This window comes from Littorina saxatilis, unplaced genomic scaffold, assembly GCF_037325665.1.
Source record: "Littorina saxatilis isolate snail1 unplaced genomic scaffold, US_GU_Lsax_2.0 scaffold_440, whole genome shotgun sequence".
In the NCBI taxonomy this organism is placed as follows: domain Eukaryota; kingdom Metazoa; phylum Mollusca; class Gastropoda; order Littorinimorpha; family Littorinidae; genus Littorina; species Littorina saxatilis.
This window is the reverse complement of record NW_027128358.1, coordinates 59047-76587: the sequence shown is the minus strand read 5'-3', so window position 1 is coordinate 76587 and position 17541 is coordinate 59047. Positions and strand designations below refer to the sequence as shown.

Below are 17541 nucleotides of genomic sequence, written 5' to 3'. Positions count from 1 at the left end.
TGTCTCAGCTGGAATGGACAGTGTGTGCATAAGTTAGTTATGTGTGTCTTGTGTGCGACCATTCCAGCTCAAATTCCTTACAAATTAAGGAACTATGAAGGCAAGCCTATATACTATGTTAACTAACAATTATGAAGCTGGCAGCATTTAAATAGTCAAATTGCATGTTACCGAATAAAGTAAAACTCATTAATAAATTAACCTGCCGTTTCCAGTATCACCAAAACAAGCCTTGAGTCAGAAGAAAGTGTAGGGTGTGCTTAATATAACAGTTAAAAAAAAGCAAGGAAGAAAACAGGCTAATGACATACACTACTCAAAAGAATTCAAGGGCCACTCAGTTGGTCATTCCCCATTCAAAGCAATTAAGACAAACAACAGAAAACATATATCAGAAGTTTAATTTATTCACTTGTTGTTCGATCGGTTACAATTTCATTAACCAACACGAATTATTCATCGAGAAAATTTAATTTGAATGGACATAACCCCATTTTCAAAATTCAGAACAGAGAGCAATTGGAATCACAAGAGTCAATAACGAGTGTGACCTCCATTGGCATTGATGCAGTCGAGGCAACGCTGACGCATGGACCTGACCAATGTCTGAAGAGTGTTCTGAGGGATCGCCTGCCACTCCTGCTGCAGAGTGTGGAACAGGACGTTGAGGTTTGGTGGAGGAGAATGATTCGCTCGAATCAGTCGCCCCAGGACATCCCAAAGGTGCTCGATTGGGTTCAGATCGGGCGAACGGGAGGGCCAGTCCATCCTGATAACTTGCTGCTGCTGCAGAAAGTTATTGACGACCCGAGCTCCATGTGCAGGCGCGTTGTCGTCTTGCAGTGTGGCACCTGGTCCGATGGCCTGAAGGACTGGTGTGGCTATGGGACGCAGAATGTCATCCCTGTACGCGATGCCAGTCAGGTTGCCTTGGACACGGTGTAGGGGTGTCCTGTGGCGAAGACTGAATCCACCCCACACCATCAGGGAGCCGCCACCATGTCTGTTGTGCTCCAGAACGGTAGCGTTGCTGAAGCGCTCTCCAGGACGTCTCCAGACGCGAATTCAGCCGTCGTTGAAGGACAGCGTGTAGCGAGACTCGTCGGAGAAGAGCTCCCTGGACCACTGCTGCCTTGTCCAGGCCAGATGACGCCGGGTCCAGGCCAGACGAGCTGCACGATGAGCCCTAGTGAGTGGAGGTCGTACCGCTCGCCGCCTTGATCGCATGTTCACCTCGTGCAGACGGTTGCGAACAGTGTGGTCACTGACCAGGATGTTGGTGGCTGTTCGCACTTGCCCCCTGAGCGTGTTTGCAGTGGCGGTTCTGTTACGCAGGGCTGACACGATGACGTAGCGGTCTTCTCTCCATGTCGTCATTCGTGTGCGCGCAGCCCCCCTTGGTTCTTGCACACTTCCGGTGTTGTTGAAGCGATCTCTCAGCCTCTGTATGACAGAATGTGTCACTTGCAGTCGCCTGCCAACTTCCCGCACTGCTACGCCTTCCTGGAGCCAGGCCACGGCCATACCTCTGGCAGCATCACTCAGTCGGCGTCTTGGGGGCATGGTTAAAAATGCTCAAGAAACGTGGCCTTACATACCCGTTGGTCTGAAAAACTGGTTGACGTCTGCTCACAAAAGCTACGGCTTTCACGTGCATTGCAGTTTTCAGTCTGCGCAGGTGTGCTGCGTCAGCTAGACGCGTTTGAAAAGTTGGCATTTTCACGTAAATTTTGCGTTTCTTTTGTGGCCCCGTGTAGCACTTTGAATAAACGCTCATCTGAACCCTTTTCAGAAACACGTTGTCTTCAACATTGCGTAACATTGTTTGTTGCTTATTTGGCAAAAAAACACATATTGTTCAGTCTGCACTTTATTTTTCAAACCATGTCAAAAATGACACTGGCCCTTGAATTCTTTTGAGTATTGTATGTTGTCATACTTGGGGATCTCACCCGCTCGATTCTAATTATGGACATCATCAACATAAAAATATTGTTTTAGTGCTAGCAGGTGCACTTGTTTAGTGGTATCAGTGTAAAAGGATTTCCTCAACGCAGTTGGTGTACAATACCGTTGTTGTTTTGTTGTTGCTGTTGCTGTTTTTGTTGTGTTATTGTCGTTGTTGTTGTTGTTTTTTTTCTTGTTGTTGTCGTTGATTATGATGATGATGACTATTTGATGGTTTGTCCGAAATATACTGATTTGCGTTATCTTTCCAGATGGCATTGTGCTGATACCGGTCTGGAAGATGAGAAGACGCTTATGAGTTTTGAAAGGAATAGAGTAGAAGGTTCTTTTGGCATCAGAAGGTGCCCCCAGAACCCAAGGTTTTATATCTTGAAAGGTAATATGGTTTTCAGATAAACTGGGAACTGAGGCAAGGCCGGGTGATGGGGTGTGTGTGTGTGTGTGTGTGTGTGTGTGTGTGTGTGTGTGTGTGTGTGTGTGTGTGTGTGTGTGTGTGTGTGCGTGTGTGTGTGTGTGTGTGTGTGTGTGTGTGTGTGTGTGTGTGTGTATATAAAGCGGTTCCAAGAACTTTTGAAGACAAGACCCCTGCACGTTGTTTATTATTCTGTGTGTATTTGTTATGGTATGATACACTTCTTATATAACATTAAATCAGGCTTTTTGGGGGAAAACTGAGACCACACTGTGGTTCCCTAATTCAAGGATTCTTTGACAATAGGGTATTGCATTTGAGCTTGAAAGCTTAAAATAAATAGTTATTGTATCAATTACAAGTTCTCTTTTAAATCGATTTTTTTTTGGGGGGGGGCGAGATTTAACATGATTAAGTTGTATTCCTCATTCATTCCAAAATCAAAGACATGTTATACAGGGTGGGCCATAAAAAGTGTCCACATTTAATTTGTTATTATTTTTCCTGTAAAGTGATATTTTCTTTTCTGTTTCAGATAGAATTTGAGACAAGCATCTTAGAATTCTTTTAAAGCCTGAATGGATCGCATTCCAGTACAGGAAAGGACCAAAATCGTTGAACTTTACTTTGCTACCAATTCTGTGGTTCTCGCCCAGCGCGCTTTTCGGAGAGAGTTCCCTGGCACACACTGTCCATGTGCGAGAACTGTGAAGCGCCTCGTGGATAAATTCAGGGTTATGTCCTTTATTGTTATCTGAGAGACTACCAGTGTTCCTGAATTTATCCACGAGGCGCTTCACAGTTCTTGCACATGGACAGTGTGTGCCAGGCAACTCTCTCCGAAAAGCGCGCTAGGCGAGAACCACAGAATTGGTAGCAAAGTAAAGTTCAACGATTTTGGTCCTTTCCTGCACTGGAATGCGATCCATTCAGGCTTTAAAATAATTCTAAGATGCTTGTCTCAAATTCTATCTGAAACAGAAAAGAAAATATCACTTTACAGGAAAAATATTAACAAATTAAATGTGGACACTTTTTATGGCCTACCCTGTATATGCCTTCTCTGAAAATGTGCTAAAAAGAAATAACTAATACTTATGCTAATTGGGTTTTATGTTTGCATTCTTTGCTGAGATCATCTCGACCTGCACATTTGGTTTAAGTACTCTCGAGGACTGACACCATGTTTTCGGTGTCAATTTACCCCTTAGTGTTGGGCCGACATGTGGTATTAATCATGTCAGTCTTGTTTTGAAAATAAAGAAAACAAAATTGATCACTACTTCAAATGACAATTTCATTGACGAATCTTTAATGTGCCAAGCTGAAATGCAAACCCATAGTATTTGCCGAAAATGTAAAAACAAATATAGCTTCAAAACAGTAGTTGTGAGAGTGCAGCCTCAACATTTAGTAAAGCGCAAACATAACGTCCTGCAGGAAATAAAACTATCCAAAAACGGAGATACCGTTTATAAGTGAATGCTCTGAAGAATGTAAAGGTCAATTTTTATTTGAAAAATCGAACAGCGAGTTTTTATTTGAATTATTTTCTTAGATGTGAGCACATTTTCAATCAAACAATAGGAAACTGGATATTTTTTTTTTAAATCGGGAAGTAATAAATGATACAACAGTGTCACTTAAGGGATTCAGGTTCCAATTAAAAAAAACAAAAAAAACATGACCAAATGTTTAACAGACATTTTATAAACAGATTCTCATGTTACAAAGTTGAAATGCACTCATTGTTTGGACCAAACCAAAGACTACTTGGTAAACAGTTTGAAGAACATAATTGACGTCCTCAAATACTCGTAGCGTTATAAAAGAAAAACCGGAGAAAAAGGCACAAGGACATGTCCTGAAAAATGCATTTGTCAATTTTCTAAAAGTCAGTCGTGTATTTGTTCAGAAATCCTATCACACACACAAATACACTGGGAGACAAGCCTCACCCTCCACCCTCAGTCATTTATTGACTGAATGTTAAAACAAAAGAAAATAAGATCAGTTGTGCAGAAGTACAAGTTAGAGTATTACATGTAATCACTAATGTAGATGGATGGGTACGTAAATCAGCTAGCCACTTGCTAAGAAAACCCCATTGCCACTACATGAAAACAAATGTATGTATGTATGTATGTATGTATGTATGTATGTATGTATGTATGTATGTATGTATGTATGTATGTATGTATGTATGTATGTATGTATGTATGTATGTATGCCCGTCGCGATATAACCCTTCGTGGTTGAAAACGACGTTAAACACCAAATAAAGAAAGAAAGAAATGTATGTATGCATGCATGTATGTATGTATGTATGCATGTATGTATACATGGTGGTAAAACAAAAACCGCCCTATTATCTTGTTGATCTCATTTTTGACTGCGAAGAGAGATTTAGAAAATTCGTTAACAAAACAATTGCAGAATTTGGTAGACATTGGTTTTTCCTTAGTTGTTGATAATGTGCTCTATTCAGGCTCCTCTTCGTAGAAGAACTATTGCAACGCGAGCGTTGACATTGTCCATGAGTCGTCCAATAATGTCAGCTGGAATGCGCCTGATTTCCCTTCTGATGTCGTCCTACAGAGCTGCCAGGGTCTGGGGAATATTGCCGTACATTCTGTCCTGGGTACCCCCACAGAAAGTAGTCGGGTGGGTTCAGATGAGGGGAGTAAGGTGGCCAAGGGAAGTCAGTGCGTTGTGAAATGAGCCTATCACTAGGGAAGAGGAGGCTGGATAGAGAATAAGTAGATAATGTGTTGCTGTAAAGTTCATTGTTACGTTATTTTGTTAGAATGCATGTGTATTTGATGTATTTAATAGTATGGTTTTATCAGTTGTTAATATGCAAAGCGCGGAGAGCAAAGTTTACTGTGGTTCGCACTATATGTGACCCTCCACCACAGAATGAGTCGCCTGCCACCTTTGCATGATTTTCATATTTTTACATATTCCTACAGAGTTTTTGATGCTCTATCTAGTGGTAAAAACCGTTTTAGAAAAGAGCAAAAACTGTTTGAGTTATACGCCTGTGACTAAGGTGACCCTCACACTGTTACCAGACACTCCCCGGATTTATATTAAGCCTAGCGCAGAACCGCGCGAGGTGACATGCGACTCATTTCGTGGTGGAGGGTCACATATAAGCTTTCATTATTAGTATTAGTATATTGGTATACTATCAACTGCTAAGGAAAAACTAATTTCTACCATATTTGCAAGACATAATCTCCCATCATTCTGCTAGTGTTTGGTTGAGACATTTTCTAACTTTCTTGTTGCAGTAAAAAATGAGATTAACCCCAAAAAAGGCGCTTTTTTGGACCACCCTGTATATGTATGTAATGTATGTATGTATGTATGTATGTATGTATGTATGTATGTATGTATGTATGTATGTATTTATGTATGTATGAATGTATGTTTGTATGTATCTATATAGGTGGGTATGTGTGTGTGTGAGTGTGTGTGTGTGTGTGTGTGTGTGTGTGTGTGTGTGTGTGTGTGTGTGTGTGCGTGTGTGTCTGTCAGTGTGCGCGCGCGCTGGCGTGCGTGCGTGCCTGCATGCGTGTGTGTGTATGTATGTACTTGTACGTACGTGCGAGAGAGAGAGAGAGAGAGAGAGAGAGAGAGAGAGAGAGAGAGAGAGAGAGAGAGAGAGAGAGAGAGAGAGAGAGAGAGAGAGAGAGAGAGAGAGAGAGAGAGAGAGAGAGAGAGAGAGAGAGAGAGAGAGAGAGAGGTGTTAAAAATATATCAAATGCGTTTCGTTACTTCAAGTGCATACATTTGATCTGTTTGTAGGTTAAGAACAGTTGGGACATTTAGGAACTAGTGAAGTGGTACGAGTTAAGTAGGATTACAAGATTATATTTATTTAGGCATATTGTTAGTGCTAGCCACAGAAATGTCACTAATTCTGTTCTTCTATTTTCTGTTCTGTTGCAGTGTACAATGGACATAAACTGAATTGCTTCAGACTCACACCGTCGCAGAATAGTGTCGACTTTTTGGATACAGGGACTTCTTTCAGAACATTGTCTGAACTTGTTGCTTACTACCGAAAGAATGATATAACGGTGAAATACACCAACGCATCCTACGGCAGACTTGTCAAACCTTTTGAAGAAGCACCTGTGGGTCTGTGAGTATCCTAAGGCTTGTTATATTTAAGGTAAGGAAACCCCATGGATTTCGCGCAAAACTACGGTTTTTTTGTTTTCGCGCTACACACTAGAATACAAACCGATGTGCACAACACTTGCTAGGTACATACTTGAACTATTAAGGGCAGACACCACATTGAACAAAGTGATTTTTGTGTTCCCTGGTCATTTCCGTTTTCTTTCCGATTCTGGATTTTGAACCTCTTCTGGTTACTCTGATGTACTGATTTTAGATCAGAATTAATCATAAACGGTCAAAACGGCTAAATGAACAATGTATGTGTATGCAATTGTGTATTGAACAAACACAAAACAGCAAAAAAATGCGTATGTTTGAGAGGTGACTGTGAGTCAAACACATCGTCAACGGTGGTCACGTTAGCATGACTGGATTGAGTTGTCTTTTCTTTGCTAAGATCAGTTCATGCCGCAGACAACGGGAATTTCCGTTTGCGGATTTCGCGCCGTTAGTAACAGCAACTGGAAGACATTCCAATGAGCCGAAGAGAACCGATGAAGATTCCGGGAGATTCCGAATGAACAATTTTCGCTATTGACCAATCGAATCGCGGATATTAAACTTTGTTTAAATGCTCGGTCTCGTTCGGTTCGATTCGGCCTTCCCAGAATGCAGTATTCTTGATTTCCGGCCAGATCTTGCCAAAGGTCTACAGCTGCGATTTTCCTTCGATATCTTTGTGGAAACTTCAGTTTATCACACGTTTTGCCCCGATGTCAGTGCTAGACACGCACAGGAGATGATTATCAGGTAAAATCAGATCAGTTACAGAGGCTGGCGTGACAGAAGTTTAAAGAGAAAGTGCGAGTCGATAATGTCGTCTGCTATTGCTACGAACGAATCGGAAGATCAAGTTTGTGCATTCTTCTTCGTCCAGAAAGAAAATTGGCTGGAAACTATGCTGCTTTCCTTGCAACAGCTGGGATGGAGCAAGAAATCACCATCAGTGGTGTACGTTTGAAGCACGTTGCCAAGAGTGTTTTGAACCACGACTTATTTTAGAGTTGCGGAGCGGAATGCATACGGCAATAAGGACAACACGGAGTTCGCCATTTATGGCAACGAGAAGGCAGACCCTATATCTTTTATCGGGAAAAAAGCAAATAAACTGCTTAGAAAAAGAACAATCAATACAAAAATGACTTTGTTCAGCCATGGTGCAACACCATGCATCTCCTGGGAAATCTGGTGCAGTGAATACTAGCCCAAGCAGAGCAGGGAAGATTCCAAGCAGCTCATAAGCAAGATGGCAGTAGGTATGTATTTTTTTCTTCTTTTGACAAACATGTACAAGTTTATACATTTGTTTGGTTATGTGTACACTAAATTGGGGTGTGCACGTTGCAGATCCCACGATTGACAAAAGGGTCTTTCCTGGCAAAATTGTATAGGCTTAGATAAAAATATCCACCTAAATACCTTAGAATAATAGGCCGTGAAAAGTAGGATATGCGCTGAAATGGCTGCGATTTGCTGGCCGATGTGAATGCGTGATGTATTGTGTAAAACAATTCCATCTCACATGGCATAAATAAATCCCTGCGCCTTGAATATGGGCGCGATATAAATTGCATAAAATACAAATTTAAAAAATAAAAATAAATCCCTGCGCTTAGAACTGTACCCACGGAATAGGCGCGATATAAGCCTCACATTGATTGATTGATTGATTGATGTGTGCGGTTCTGTGTGTGTGTGTGTGTGTGTGTGTGTGTGTGTGTGTGTGTGTGTGTGTGTGTGTGTGTGTGTGTGTGTGTGTGTGTGTGTGTGTGTGACTGTTTTATGCTGAAGAACAGAATCTAAGTAACAACACCCTGATGCAAAGAAACTGAATAGGATGCAAATTTAGTCACTTATGTGCTGCTACTGTGAAGCTTAGTTGTCACAAGGTTTGTCAGTGTTGGGGCAAAACATCTGTTATCTCCTCATTTATTTTCTCGAGCATATTATATATCTCTTGCTCCTGTGATTACAGTTTTCTTGTGGCTCAAACAAACATGCATTCACATGGCCCAGTGAGTGAACATTGCTTGTGGTCATACTTCCCATGCAGACCATAGGTTTCTGCATGCAATGTATGTGCAATAGCTGTAAAACAGATCAGCACTGCCTTAGCACCATTCACATGATTTGTCAACATCTTTTTGTTCACTGCTTGACTATCAGCACTGACATATGCATGCGCCCAAATATCGTGTTACATGTATCACATTACAATACCGTTTTTCAAATGTGTGTAAGGGTGGGGGGGGGGGGGGGTCATTTTTGGGAAAATGTAAATAGCAGTATATGAGTTTGTCATAGACATATATTAATTTTGAATGTATGTTGTCTCTACAGATGCAGAAGCTGGAGAGGAGCTTCCAAAGTACCCATGGCATTGCAAGGCAATTCACAGAAGTCAACCCAAATATTGTAAAATAGAAAGTAAAGGACACTGTCATATGACTCCCTGATGATTCAAAGCAAGTCCAAAAGAGGTCCAAGATAAAAGGCTTCACTGATAAGGCCAAAAAAAAAAAGATAGGTGTGGTTACGGTAACATAGCCAAAAAAAATAGGGTAGGAAGGTAGGCAATCACTTTTTTTTTAAAACTTGTTTTTCTAATGTGTACAAATTAAACCTACTTGACAGAGAAATAAGTGTGCGACTCGGGCGCTTTCGCTTTCATTGCGTTTTATGTACTCGTTTACTTGTTTTTTTGGGTATTTTTTTGACAAATGTAATAAAAAGTTATAGGGTCGGCCCCCAAAAATAGGGTAGGTCGGGTTACCGTAACCACACCTATTTTTTTTAGACCTAACAAGTTGGGAGTTATGGATGGGCATACTTTACGCAGCGTGCACATAACGGATGAGAGTTGATCATTGTGACCTTCGAACAGTTTCCTTGGTGCTTGCAGAACACTGGCTGTTGTTATTTTAAATTTTGTTGAATTTAGTTTATGGTTTTCTTGTGGAACTAAGCAAGACTTGTTGTTTTGTTACATGTTTCATAAACGTTTGTGTCAAAAAAATACATTTTCTTCACGTTTAGTGTATTTTCTCAAAACAACTTTTTTGTCACTTCAAAACCCTAAGGCTTTTTTTCTAATAAACTTGCGTTGTTGAAACTTTGGATACATCTTGAGTGTGTTATTTTGCAGAAACTGATAGAGTGATTTCTTGAAAAAATTTTTTATTGAGAAGTTATACCGTTTTGGTATGAAATTCAACATCACTCACTTTCATCACTGATATTTTTTAAATGACTTGAGATATCAAAAACCGACTCTATCAGTTTCTCTGCATTGTGCTAAATTATAAATAACAAGCATCAAAACACAATTTCATGCAGTTTTAAAAAAGCCTTATGGTTTTAAAAAGGGGCAGTTTGGCGGCCATCTTCGATTGCTATCATGGCAACCGATGGTCCAATTTTTTATTTTTTTTCATTTTTTCAGGAGATGTACTGAGTACTTAAATTATGAAACATTTGTTGACCCAAGAGTAAAGAAACAAAAAAAATAATATCTGCAGAAACAAATTCATAACATCAGATGTTTAGGACCAAGTTTTGTGGCACCAAAGTTAATGGTTGGAGTAGCGTTACACACATGTGATCAAAACTATTCCTCCGATTGTCTTCACATTTGGCTGAAGTGTCAACGAATGACTCATCTGCGTTTTGTTCCTCCAGCTCTCTGACAAATGCACAAAAACGTTCTTTTTGACCAGCCCAAACAAGTACCAAATAGAAAAACCGTAACATTTTCTTCAACATTATTTTTCAGAGGAACAGAATGTAAAACAATACATGAAATAACGTCGTGCCAAATTGTATTACGATCGGATTAATAGTTTTGAAAATGTCCATGTAATCGCAACGCATGCTACGAAAAACGCGATTTTGATAAAATCGCGCTTGAAGTTGAGCGTAAGTTATCGGTGGTGTATTGTTAGTATGAGTTATTTCTAAAATGCTGACTGTTAGCAAATGATAACAGACATGTCGAGAACAAAAGATATCAAGCATGAGCCTGTTAGGCGAATGTTGATATCATGTTTGAGACATGTATGTTATCATTTGCTACAAGTCAGCATATTGGCAATAACAGTTTTACTACCGGCTAATTTCGACCAAAAGAAATGTTGAAGCGACCCCGTGAATTAGACAGAACAGCCGCAATGGGAACTGGAGCGCTCCTACCTGATTATGCCTGTCAGTCAAAGAATTCTCGTGACCTGGATCAGCCAATCAGAGTAACACACCTTACGTGATGAATATTCACAGGTCTTCCAACATCAAAACCCAGTCCGGGAGACTCAACTGGCAAGCTTTACTGCTGCTGTGAGTGGCGTGCCAGTTCATTATAATACCCCTGAGGAAGGTACACATGCCGAAATATTGGGAACAACAGAGCTCGCTTGTTGGTTTCTTTGTCTTCTCTTTCTCAATATATATATATATATATGTGTGTGTGTGTGTGTGTGTGTGTGTGTGTGTGTGTGTGTGTGTATGTGTGTGTGTGCGTGTGTGTGTGTGCTTATGTGTGTGTGTGTGTGTATGTGTGTGTAAGTGTGCGTGCGTGTGTGTGTGTGTGTGTGTGTTTGTGTGTGTATGTGTGTGGGTGTGTGTGGGGGGGATGTGTGTGTGTGTTTGTGTGTGTGTACAAACACCCATTGTGTTTCATGTTTTATGAGAAGGATTTTGTAGTGTTCTTCAATGTGTTTTGTGCAGATGAACATGTATGCCAACAAAAGGTTTGTTTGCAGGTGGTATGCTGGTATGATCGAAAGATATGAACAGTTTGACATCTTAAAACAAAAGGGACATGGTGCCTTCCTGATACGACAAAGCATCACTAAGCCAAACGACTACACTTTAGCAAGTAAGAGCTAACTTTGTTTGCTGAAGATGTCAATCTATTGTACGTGGGAATTAAACAGGTCAAGGAGTTCATAATACAAATAAAAGAAGGCTGCCAGTGTCTGGGATGAGCTTGCGTTCTAAATGCATGACTATGACAAGAGAAATGAGAGGATAATGACACAATTGTCAGACAAAAAGAAGTTAACCCCCATGCAGCAGCATGAAAATATGAATAGTCTGAACAGAAGAAAAACAACTTAATTTCCAATACTTCGAATATCCTGGTAGATAATATGTACAAAATAAGATTTGTTTGCAATTTTAGGTATTATGTATATGCATAAATGTGACCCTCCACCACGGAATGAGTCGCATGTCACCTTTGCATGATTTTCATATTTTTACATTTTCCTACAGAGTGTTTTATGCTCTATCCAGTGGTGAAACCCGTTTTAGAAAAGAGTGAACACTTTCCGACTTATAAGCCTGTGGCTAAGGTGACCCTCGCACCGTTACCAGACACCCCCCTGGACTTATATTAAGCCTAGCGCAGAACGGTGCGAGGTGACATGCGACTCATTCCGTGGTGGAGGGTCACAAATAACAAACTGGTGGAGTACAGTCAATGAAACAATGTTCTGATAAACAAAGGGAGGTAAGCGCTCTAAATGCATATTGCATGTGCACCTGTGAGGTCAACACACAATGAAATAAACCAGTGACGTAATTCATCCTCTCCGATAGTTCACACTTTATCGTATAGGTGTGCATTGAGCCTCCTCAATCAAACTTGCATTCTTTCTTTCAGTAGGCACACTATTGTTTCACATAATTATGAGTACTGGATCGTTCATGTCAATGTAATGCTTCATTACGTCTTAACGTTTACTCTCCTTAACAGGAGCTGGTGTAATTGTACGAGGGTAGCATCATTACGTTTCTTTAAAGACACACTACAATATTTAAGAAAATAATGCTTTGTTTTACTGCGTTTTATTGTATTTCAGTGAACATTGAGGAAAAGGTACTTACGCATCGCATTACCGTTGAGGACGACGGCTACAAGCTCGGCGATACAGATGAACAGAAATATTTCCCGACACTTTCTGCACTAATAGAATACTACGAAAAGAACGATTTGTACGTTGACGGAAAACTTCTGGGGAGGCTGTTGAAACCAGCACAGGTAAATACATCCCAAGCTCCCTTTAAACTCTCCTGAGGTGATTGTGTATTGATATGATGACTGTTGGACACTTTACAAAATTAACTTGTTGGTGACATGAAATCGAATTTACCTGCGAACCGATACGTAATGGTTAAGAGGTTATATAAGCTGCCAAAATATGTTTTGAACACTATACTAAATGTGGATGTGTTACTACTGCTAAACCCGGAGCATTAATCAAGTACATGTTATTCAAAATTACGTTTGTTACGATATATTGTTTTTTTCTTTAGTACACAACAACAAAACTTTCTCTCTTTTGGACAACAGCGACAGCCAATCATTAATTCGATTATTGTTGATTGATCGGCAATACCAGTTCCACTTTGCCGTTATATTGTGGATTTCCTAGTCAATGGTAGTAAACGGTTAACCCAGGTAAAAAGGCAACTGTATGCACTGGACATGTTATTATTCCTATTGACAAGAACTATCTCTGACTAGTGTATAGTTAAGAGACCACAGGCGCGTTTACTGACCCCCCAAACTCAGGCATGAACATGTTAACTGATACGACGTCACTTTTGATAAGAGGTTAATGTTAACGGCAAGCTGAATGTGGAAGATTGATAATAAAAAATAGAAGACTCTGACATGACAAATAAAACAAAATATAAGTAACAGATTGACTGTCTGTCTTGGGGAGTGTTATCCTGTTTGCTTTGCATTACTAATTTTGAAGTCAGTACTAAAATGTGTGATAGTGGTGGTAACTGTGGTGGTGGCCATGCTGTTGTTAATGCTGTTGTTGTTACTGTTGATGTTGGTGTTGACAAGGGTGGAGGTGGTGGTTTTGATAATGTCAAGTTTTTGTAGTTGTTGTGGTTGCTGTTGCTGTTGTTAGTGTTGTTGTTGATGTTGTTAATGGTGTTGTTCTTGGCTCCTCACAGACCTCTACACTATATATGTGAGTGAATTGTAGAGTTAAATCTCACAGATTAAGAGAGAAGTAGAATTTTGAAAATTCGGCTAACCTTAACTAACATATACTGTTCAAAAAAAGAAACGCATAGCTTGTAATATTTGGTTAATTTAGTTATATGGCTACAAGGATATCCACCAAACTGCAGAAAATGTTGATCTGGTCGTCGACCTTTCGTCCATTGCCACAAGTGAGCTCTGCACGTGACGCATGCGTTATCAGTGGCTACAATGTCACAATTGCTCATTTGGCATGACCACTCGTCATGCTTTAGTGTAATCTCGTGAAACTCGGGGAATATTGAGCTCTCACCATGTCTTCCAAAACCCATAAAAGCGGATTGTTCGCCACAAAGAAATCAGACGACAATTCAGCGACGAAAGATGGCCCGATTGAGCAGAGAAGACCGCCAAATTGCATTGGGTCGTTTACAAGCAGGCCAAAGTCAAAGTGCAATCGCCAGGCACTTCCACGTGTCCCAGAGCACCATCAGTAGACTGTGGGTCAGGTTTCAAGCCACTGGCTCCGTTGCTGACTTGCCACGAGCGGGAAGACCAAGGGCGACAACTGCTGCTCACGACCGCTTCATACGGCTCCGCCACCTCCGGAATCGTTTCCTGTCGGCCTCATCTTCTGTCCAGGCTCTCCCCGGGCCACACCGATTATCGGACCAAACCGTGCGGAACCGCCTGCATGAAGCTGGTTTGAGAGCTCGCAGACCTCACAGAGGAGCTGTCCTCACCCGCCGCCATCGCCAGAACCGAGTGCAGTGGGGCAACCAGCACCTTCGCTGGACCGTCCGGAATCACTGGAGACACGTGTGGTTCAGCGACGAGTCCTACTTCCTGCTCCAGCGACATGATGGTCGGAGGAGGGTCTACCGGAGAGTAAACGAACGTTACGCGCCCAACTGTGTGGATGAGGCACCCGTTCATGGTGGTGGAGGCGTCATGGTGTGGGGAGCGATCAATACCGCTGGAATGAGCACCCTGGTGCACGTCCAAGGGCGCATAACTGCCCAGCGATACGTGGAGGAAATTCTGCGCCCACACGCCCTTCCTCTTCTGGCTGACCAGGATGCCATATTCTAGCAGGACAACGCTCGCCCGCACACAGCACGACTCACCACCCAGTTCCTCACCGACCACCATGTCCAGGTGCTTCCCTGGCCATCCATGTCGCCAGACATGAACCCGATAGAACACCTCTGGGGTGAATTGGACAGACGTGTGCGCAGGCGAGAAGAAGCGCCGGCAAATCACCGCGATCTATTGCAGGCACTTCAGGAGGAGTGGGACACCATCCCACAGCAAGATATCCGGCATCTGATCCAGTCCATGCCCAGAAGGTGCCGGGCAGTTGTTGCTGCTCAAGGCAGTCACACCCCCTACTGACTTGACAGCCTCGGCACCCAATCGTATTGATTGACTGATTGATTTGAAGATGCAAATGAACTGTGTGTGCATTCAACTGTGTCCATACCAAATTTCAAACAAATAATCTAAATATTGGATTTTCTGTTAATTTTTTCGAAAAATAAAACACATTTGGCAAGTAGCAACTATGCGTTTCTTTTTTTGAACAGTATAGAATTGAATGCACGTCGTTGTCGATTTCAGGGCATCACAGGTTCTGCTGCTGCAGGTAAACAAGAAGAGTTCGGAAGAGAGACCAAGTAAAATCCAAGGAACAAGACCCGTACATGCCTGTCATGTGCGTGGGAGATGGCAGCTGCCTGGCATGTTGCATGATCTGTCCTGGTCACATGCAACCTTCGGCTGTGCTTTGCTGGATACATCAATGAAAGAAAAATATTCAAATTGGCCTAGCAGGATTCACCACATATACTACCTATAAAGGGTCCCGGCACCTCCACAAAGTTTGTATTAGAGGGGGCATTTGATCGACCTCCTCAGTGGAACTTTGGAGTGTCTGAAGACCAGGAGATTCATATTCTTGGTGCCAGGTGGCTTTACATTTGTCTCTGGCATGCGAAGTCCGGAGCACGCATGTCAAAATAGACTGCTTACCAGTTTACCTGACGAAATCACATAGGGGATTGTGACATCTGCAAATGTTGCAGTCTTGAAAATATGAAATTGCCTTCGAAGAGAGTCATCTTTAAAGACTGCTTGGTTTGGCAGATGTTTGTGGGGCTCAGTACGTTAATATACTTAGCAATTAGTGTACACTACATTGGGGTGTGCACGTAAAAGATCCCACGATTGACAAAAGGGTCTTTCCTGGCAAAATTGTATAGGCATAGATAAAAATGTCCACCAAAATACCCGTGTGACTTGGAATAATAGGCCGTGAAAAGCAGGATATGCGCCGAGATGGCTGCGATCTGCTGGCCGATGTGAATGCGTGATGTATTGTGTAAAAAAATTCCATCTCACACGGCATAAATAAATCCCTGCACCTTGAATATGTGCACGATATAAATTGCATAAAAACACAATTTAAAAAAATCCCTGCGCTTAGAACTGTACCCACGGAATACGCGCGATATAAGCCTCATATTGATTGAATTTACGCTGCTATCTGGCATTTGTGTGTTTTTCATGAGGAATATTCCAATGCCAAAGAAGAACATGTTCTAAAACGTTTCCAGTCTCAAATATTCCGATGTCTGGTCACATAGCATTGTATTGCTGATTTGAATTTAGCGGCAAACAACCAGACAAAAAAGATCTAGTTTCATATTTGGTGTGTACATGCCATTGGTGGTGGTGGTGGTGGGGGGGAGTTTATCTGTTGAATGTCATTGTTGATGAACAACGTTTGATGTAGATAACAAAACGTGTTTTTTTTTACATCACTGTAACATACATGTTGTGACATTTGTGTTGCATTTGATAAATCATTGTTAAGATTTTTTCTTCTGTTCAAATACAATGCCGCTTCAAATTTAACCTTTGGTAAAACTCCTTGACTGCCGGAAGATAGTAATCTAAAACATTAGATAAAACGTGATAACATTTAACAACTACGTCAACCTAGAAAAAATGGTATCCAGGGGAGGCAATCATATTGCTGCAATTCAAAAGGCAATATACAGCGGTTGCTTCCCTTGTCAAATAACAGCAACAAACGTATCTGATGTCTATTGAGGCAGTCAAGGCCAACATAACATCCCGATGCAAAATGGGTCTGTGGGTTGGGCACACTATTTGACAATTAAATAACCAATAAAGCAATGAGTTGATATCAAATAACACATTTAATCAGGTTTGTATTATAAAACCGCCAAAAGTAAAATACTTTTAAAGGCTACAGTAAGAATGTTATAATAATGTTCCCAAGGACACGAAGTTGAAAAGGATAGCGTTTCTCTTTGTTTTGTTATACCTCATACTGCACCACCCTGACATGCCCCCACTTCACAACACACTAATACCCTCTGTTGTTAAACACAAGACAAACGAACAAGAGTTTACTGCATGAGCTTCGCCACGAAAGTATTTTACTTATGTGCTTTGCAATGTATATGTATATATATATATGATGTACAAAGAAAGGAACTGCGATAATTAAGCCATGATTTAATTAGTCTTGTCATATTTTGTTTAGAAGGTGGGTTCTGCTACAGTTGATTTGAATGATCCCTGGACATTTCTGAGGAACACGCACCCTAAGTGCATCACATTCTACAGTAACTTGTAGATGCACATTCCTTGCACCTATCAATTTGCGAAGACTACTTATATGCAAGAAGTATGATGGTTGAATTCACATTAGCAGGGTTATTTGAAATATGCTAGTGATTGATTATTTTTGATACTTTTTAATGTAATTTTATTTTAGTGCATGCTTACGTGGAAGGTTTAACCCTTAACCCACCCAATGAATCTAAATGTGTTTACACAAATCTAGCTTTGTATCAATATAGCATATTTTACATTTGCTATGCATTTCATGACTTATAATTGTATGATGGTATGAAGACCTGAAAATGTTCCATCA

At 41.1% G+C, this 17541-nt stretch overlaps 1 protein-coding gene across 1 annotated transcript; it reads left to right on the top strand.

The window, feature by feature from the left end:
- The first annotated feature begins 1571 nt into the window (after positions 1 to 1571).
- On the top strand, positions 1572 to 15414 carry LOC138956716 (tyrosine-protein phosphatase corkscrew-like). Its single transcript, XM_070328001.1, has 6 exons — positions 1572 to 1600; positions 2220 to 2344; positions 6338 to 6533; positions 11329 to 11444; positions 12433 to 12611; positions 15195 to 15414. The coding sequence occupies exons 1-6, from the start codon at positions 1572 to 1574 to the stop codon at positions 15252 to 15254; spliced, it is 705 nt and encodes a 234-aa protein (XP_070184102.1). The 3' UTR covers positions 15255 to 15414.
- Positions 15415 to 17541: the final 2127 nt, after the last annotated feature.

What these genes read in the sequence shown, in the direction of transcription:
- LOC138956716 (XM_070328001.1), top strand. Translation starts at nt 1,572, where the DNA reads ATGCTCAAGAAACGTGGCCTTACATACCC. An exon ending in AAGGTTTTATATCTTGAAAG is followed by an intron (nt 2,345 to 6,337) that starts GTAATATGGTTT and finishes GTTCTGTTGCAG; the next exon opens with TGTACAATGGACATAAACTG. An exon ending in GGCTGTTGAAACCAGCACAG is followed by an intron (nt 12,612 to 15,194) that starts GTAAATACATCC and finishes TGTCGATTTCAG; the next exon opens with GGCATCACAGGTTCTGCTGC.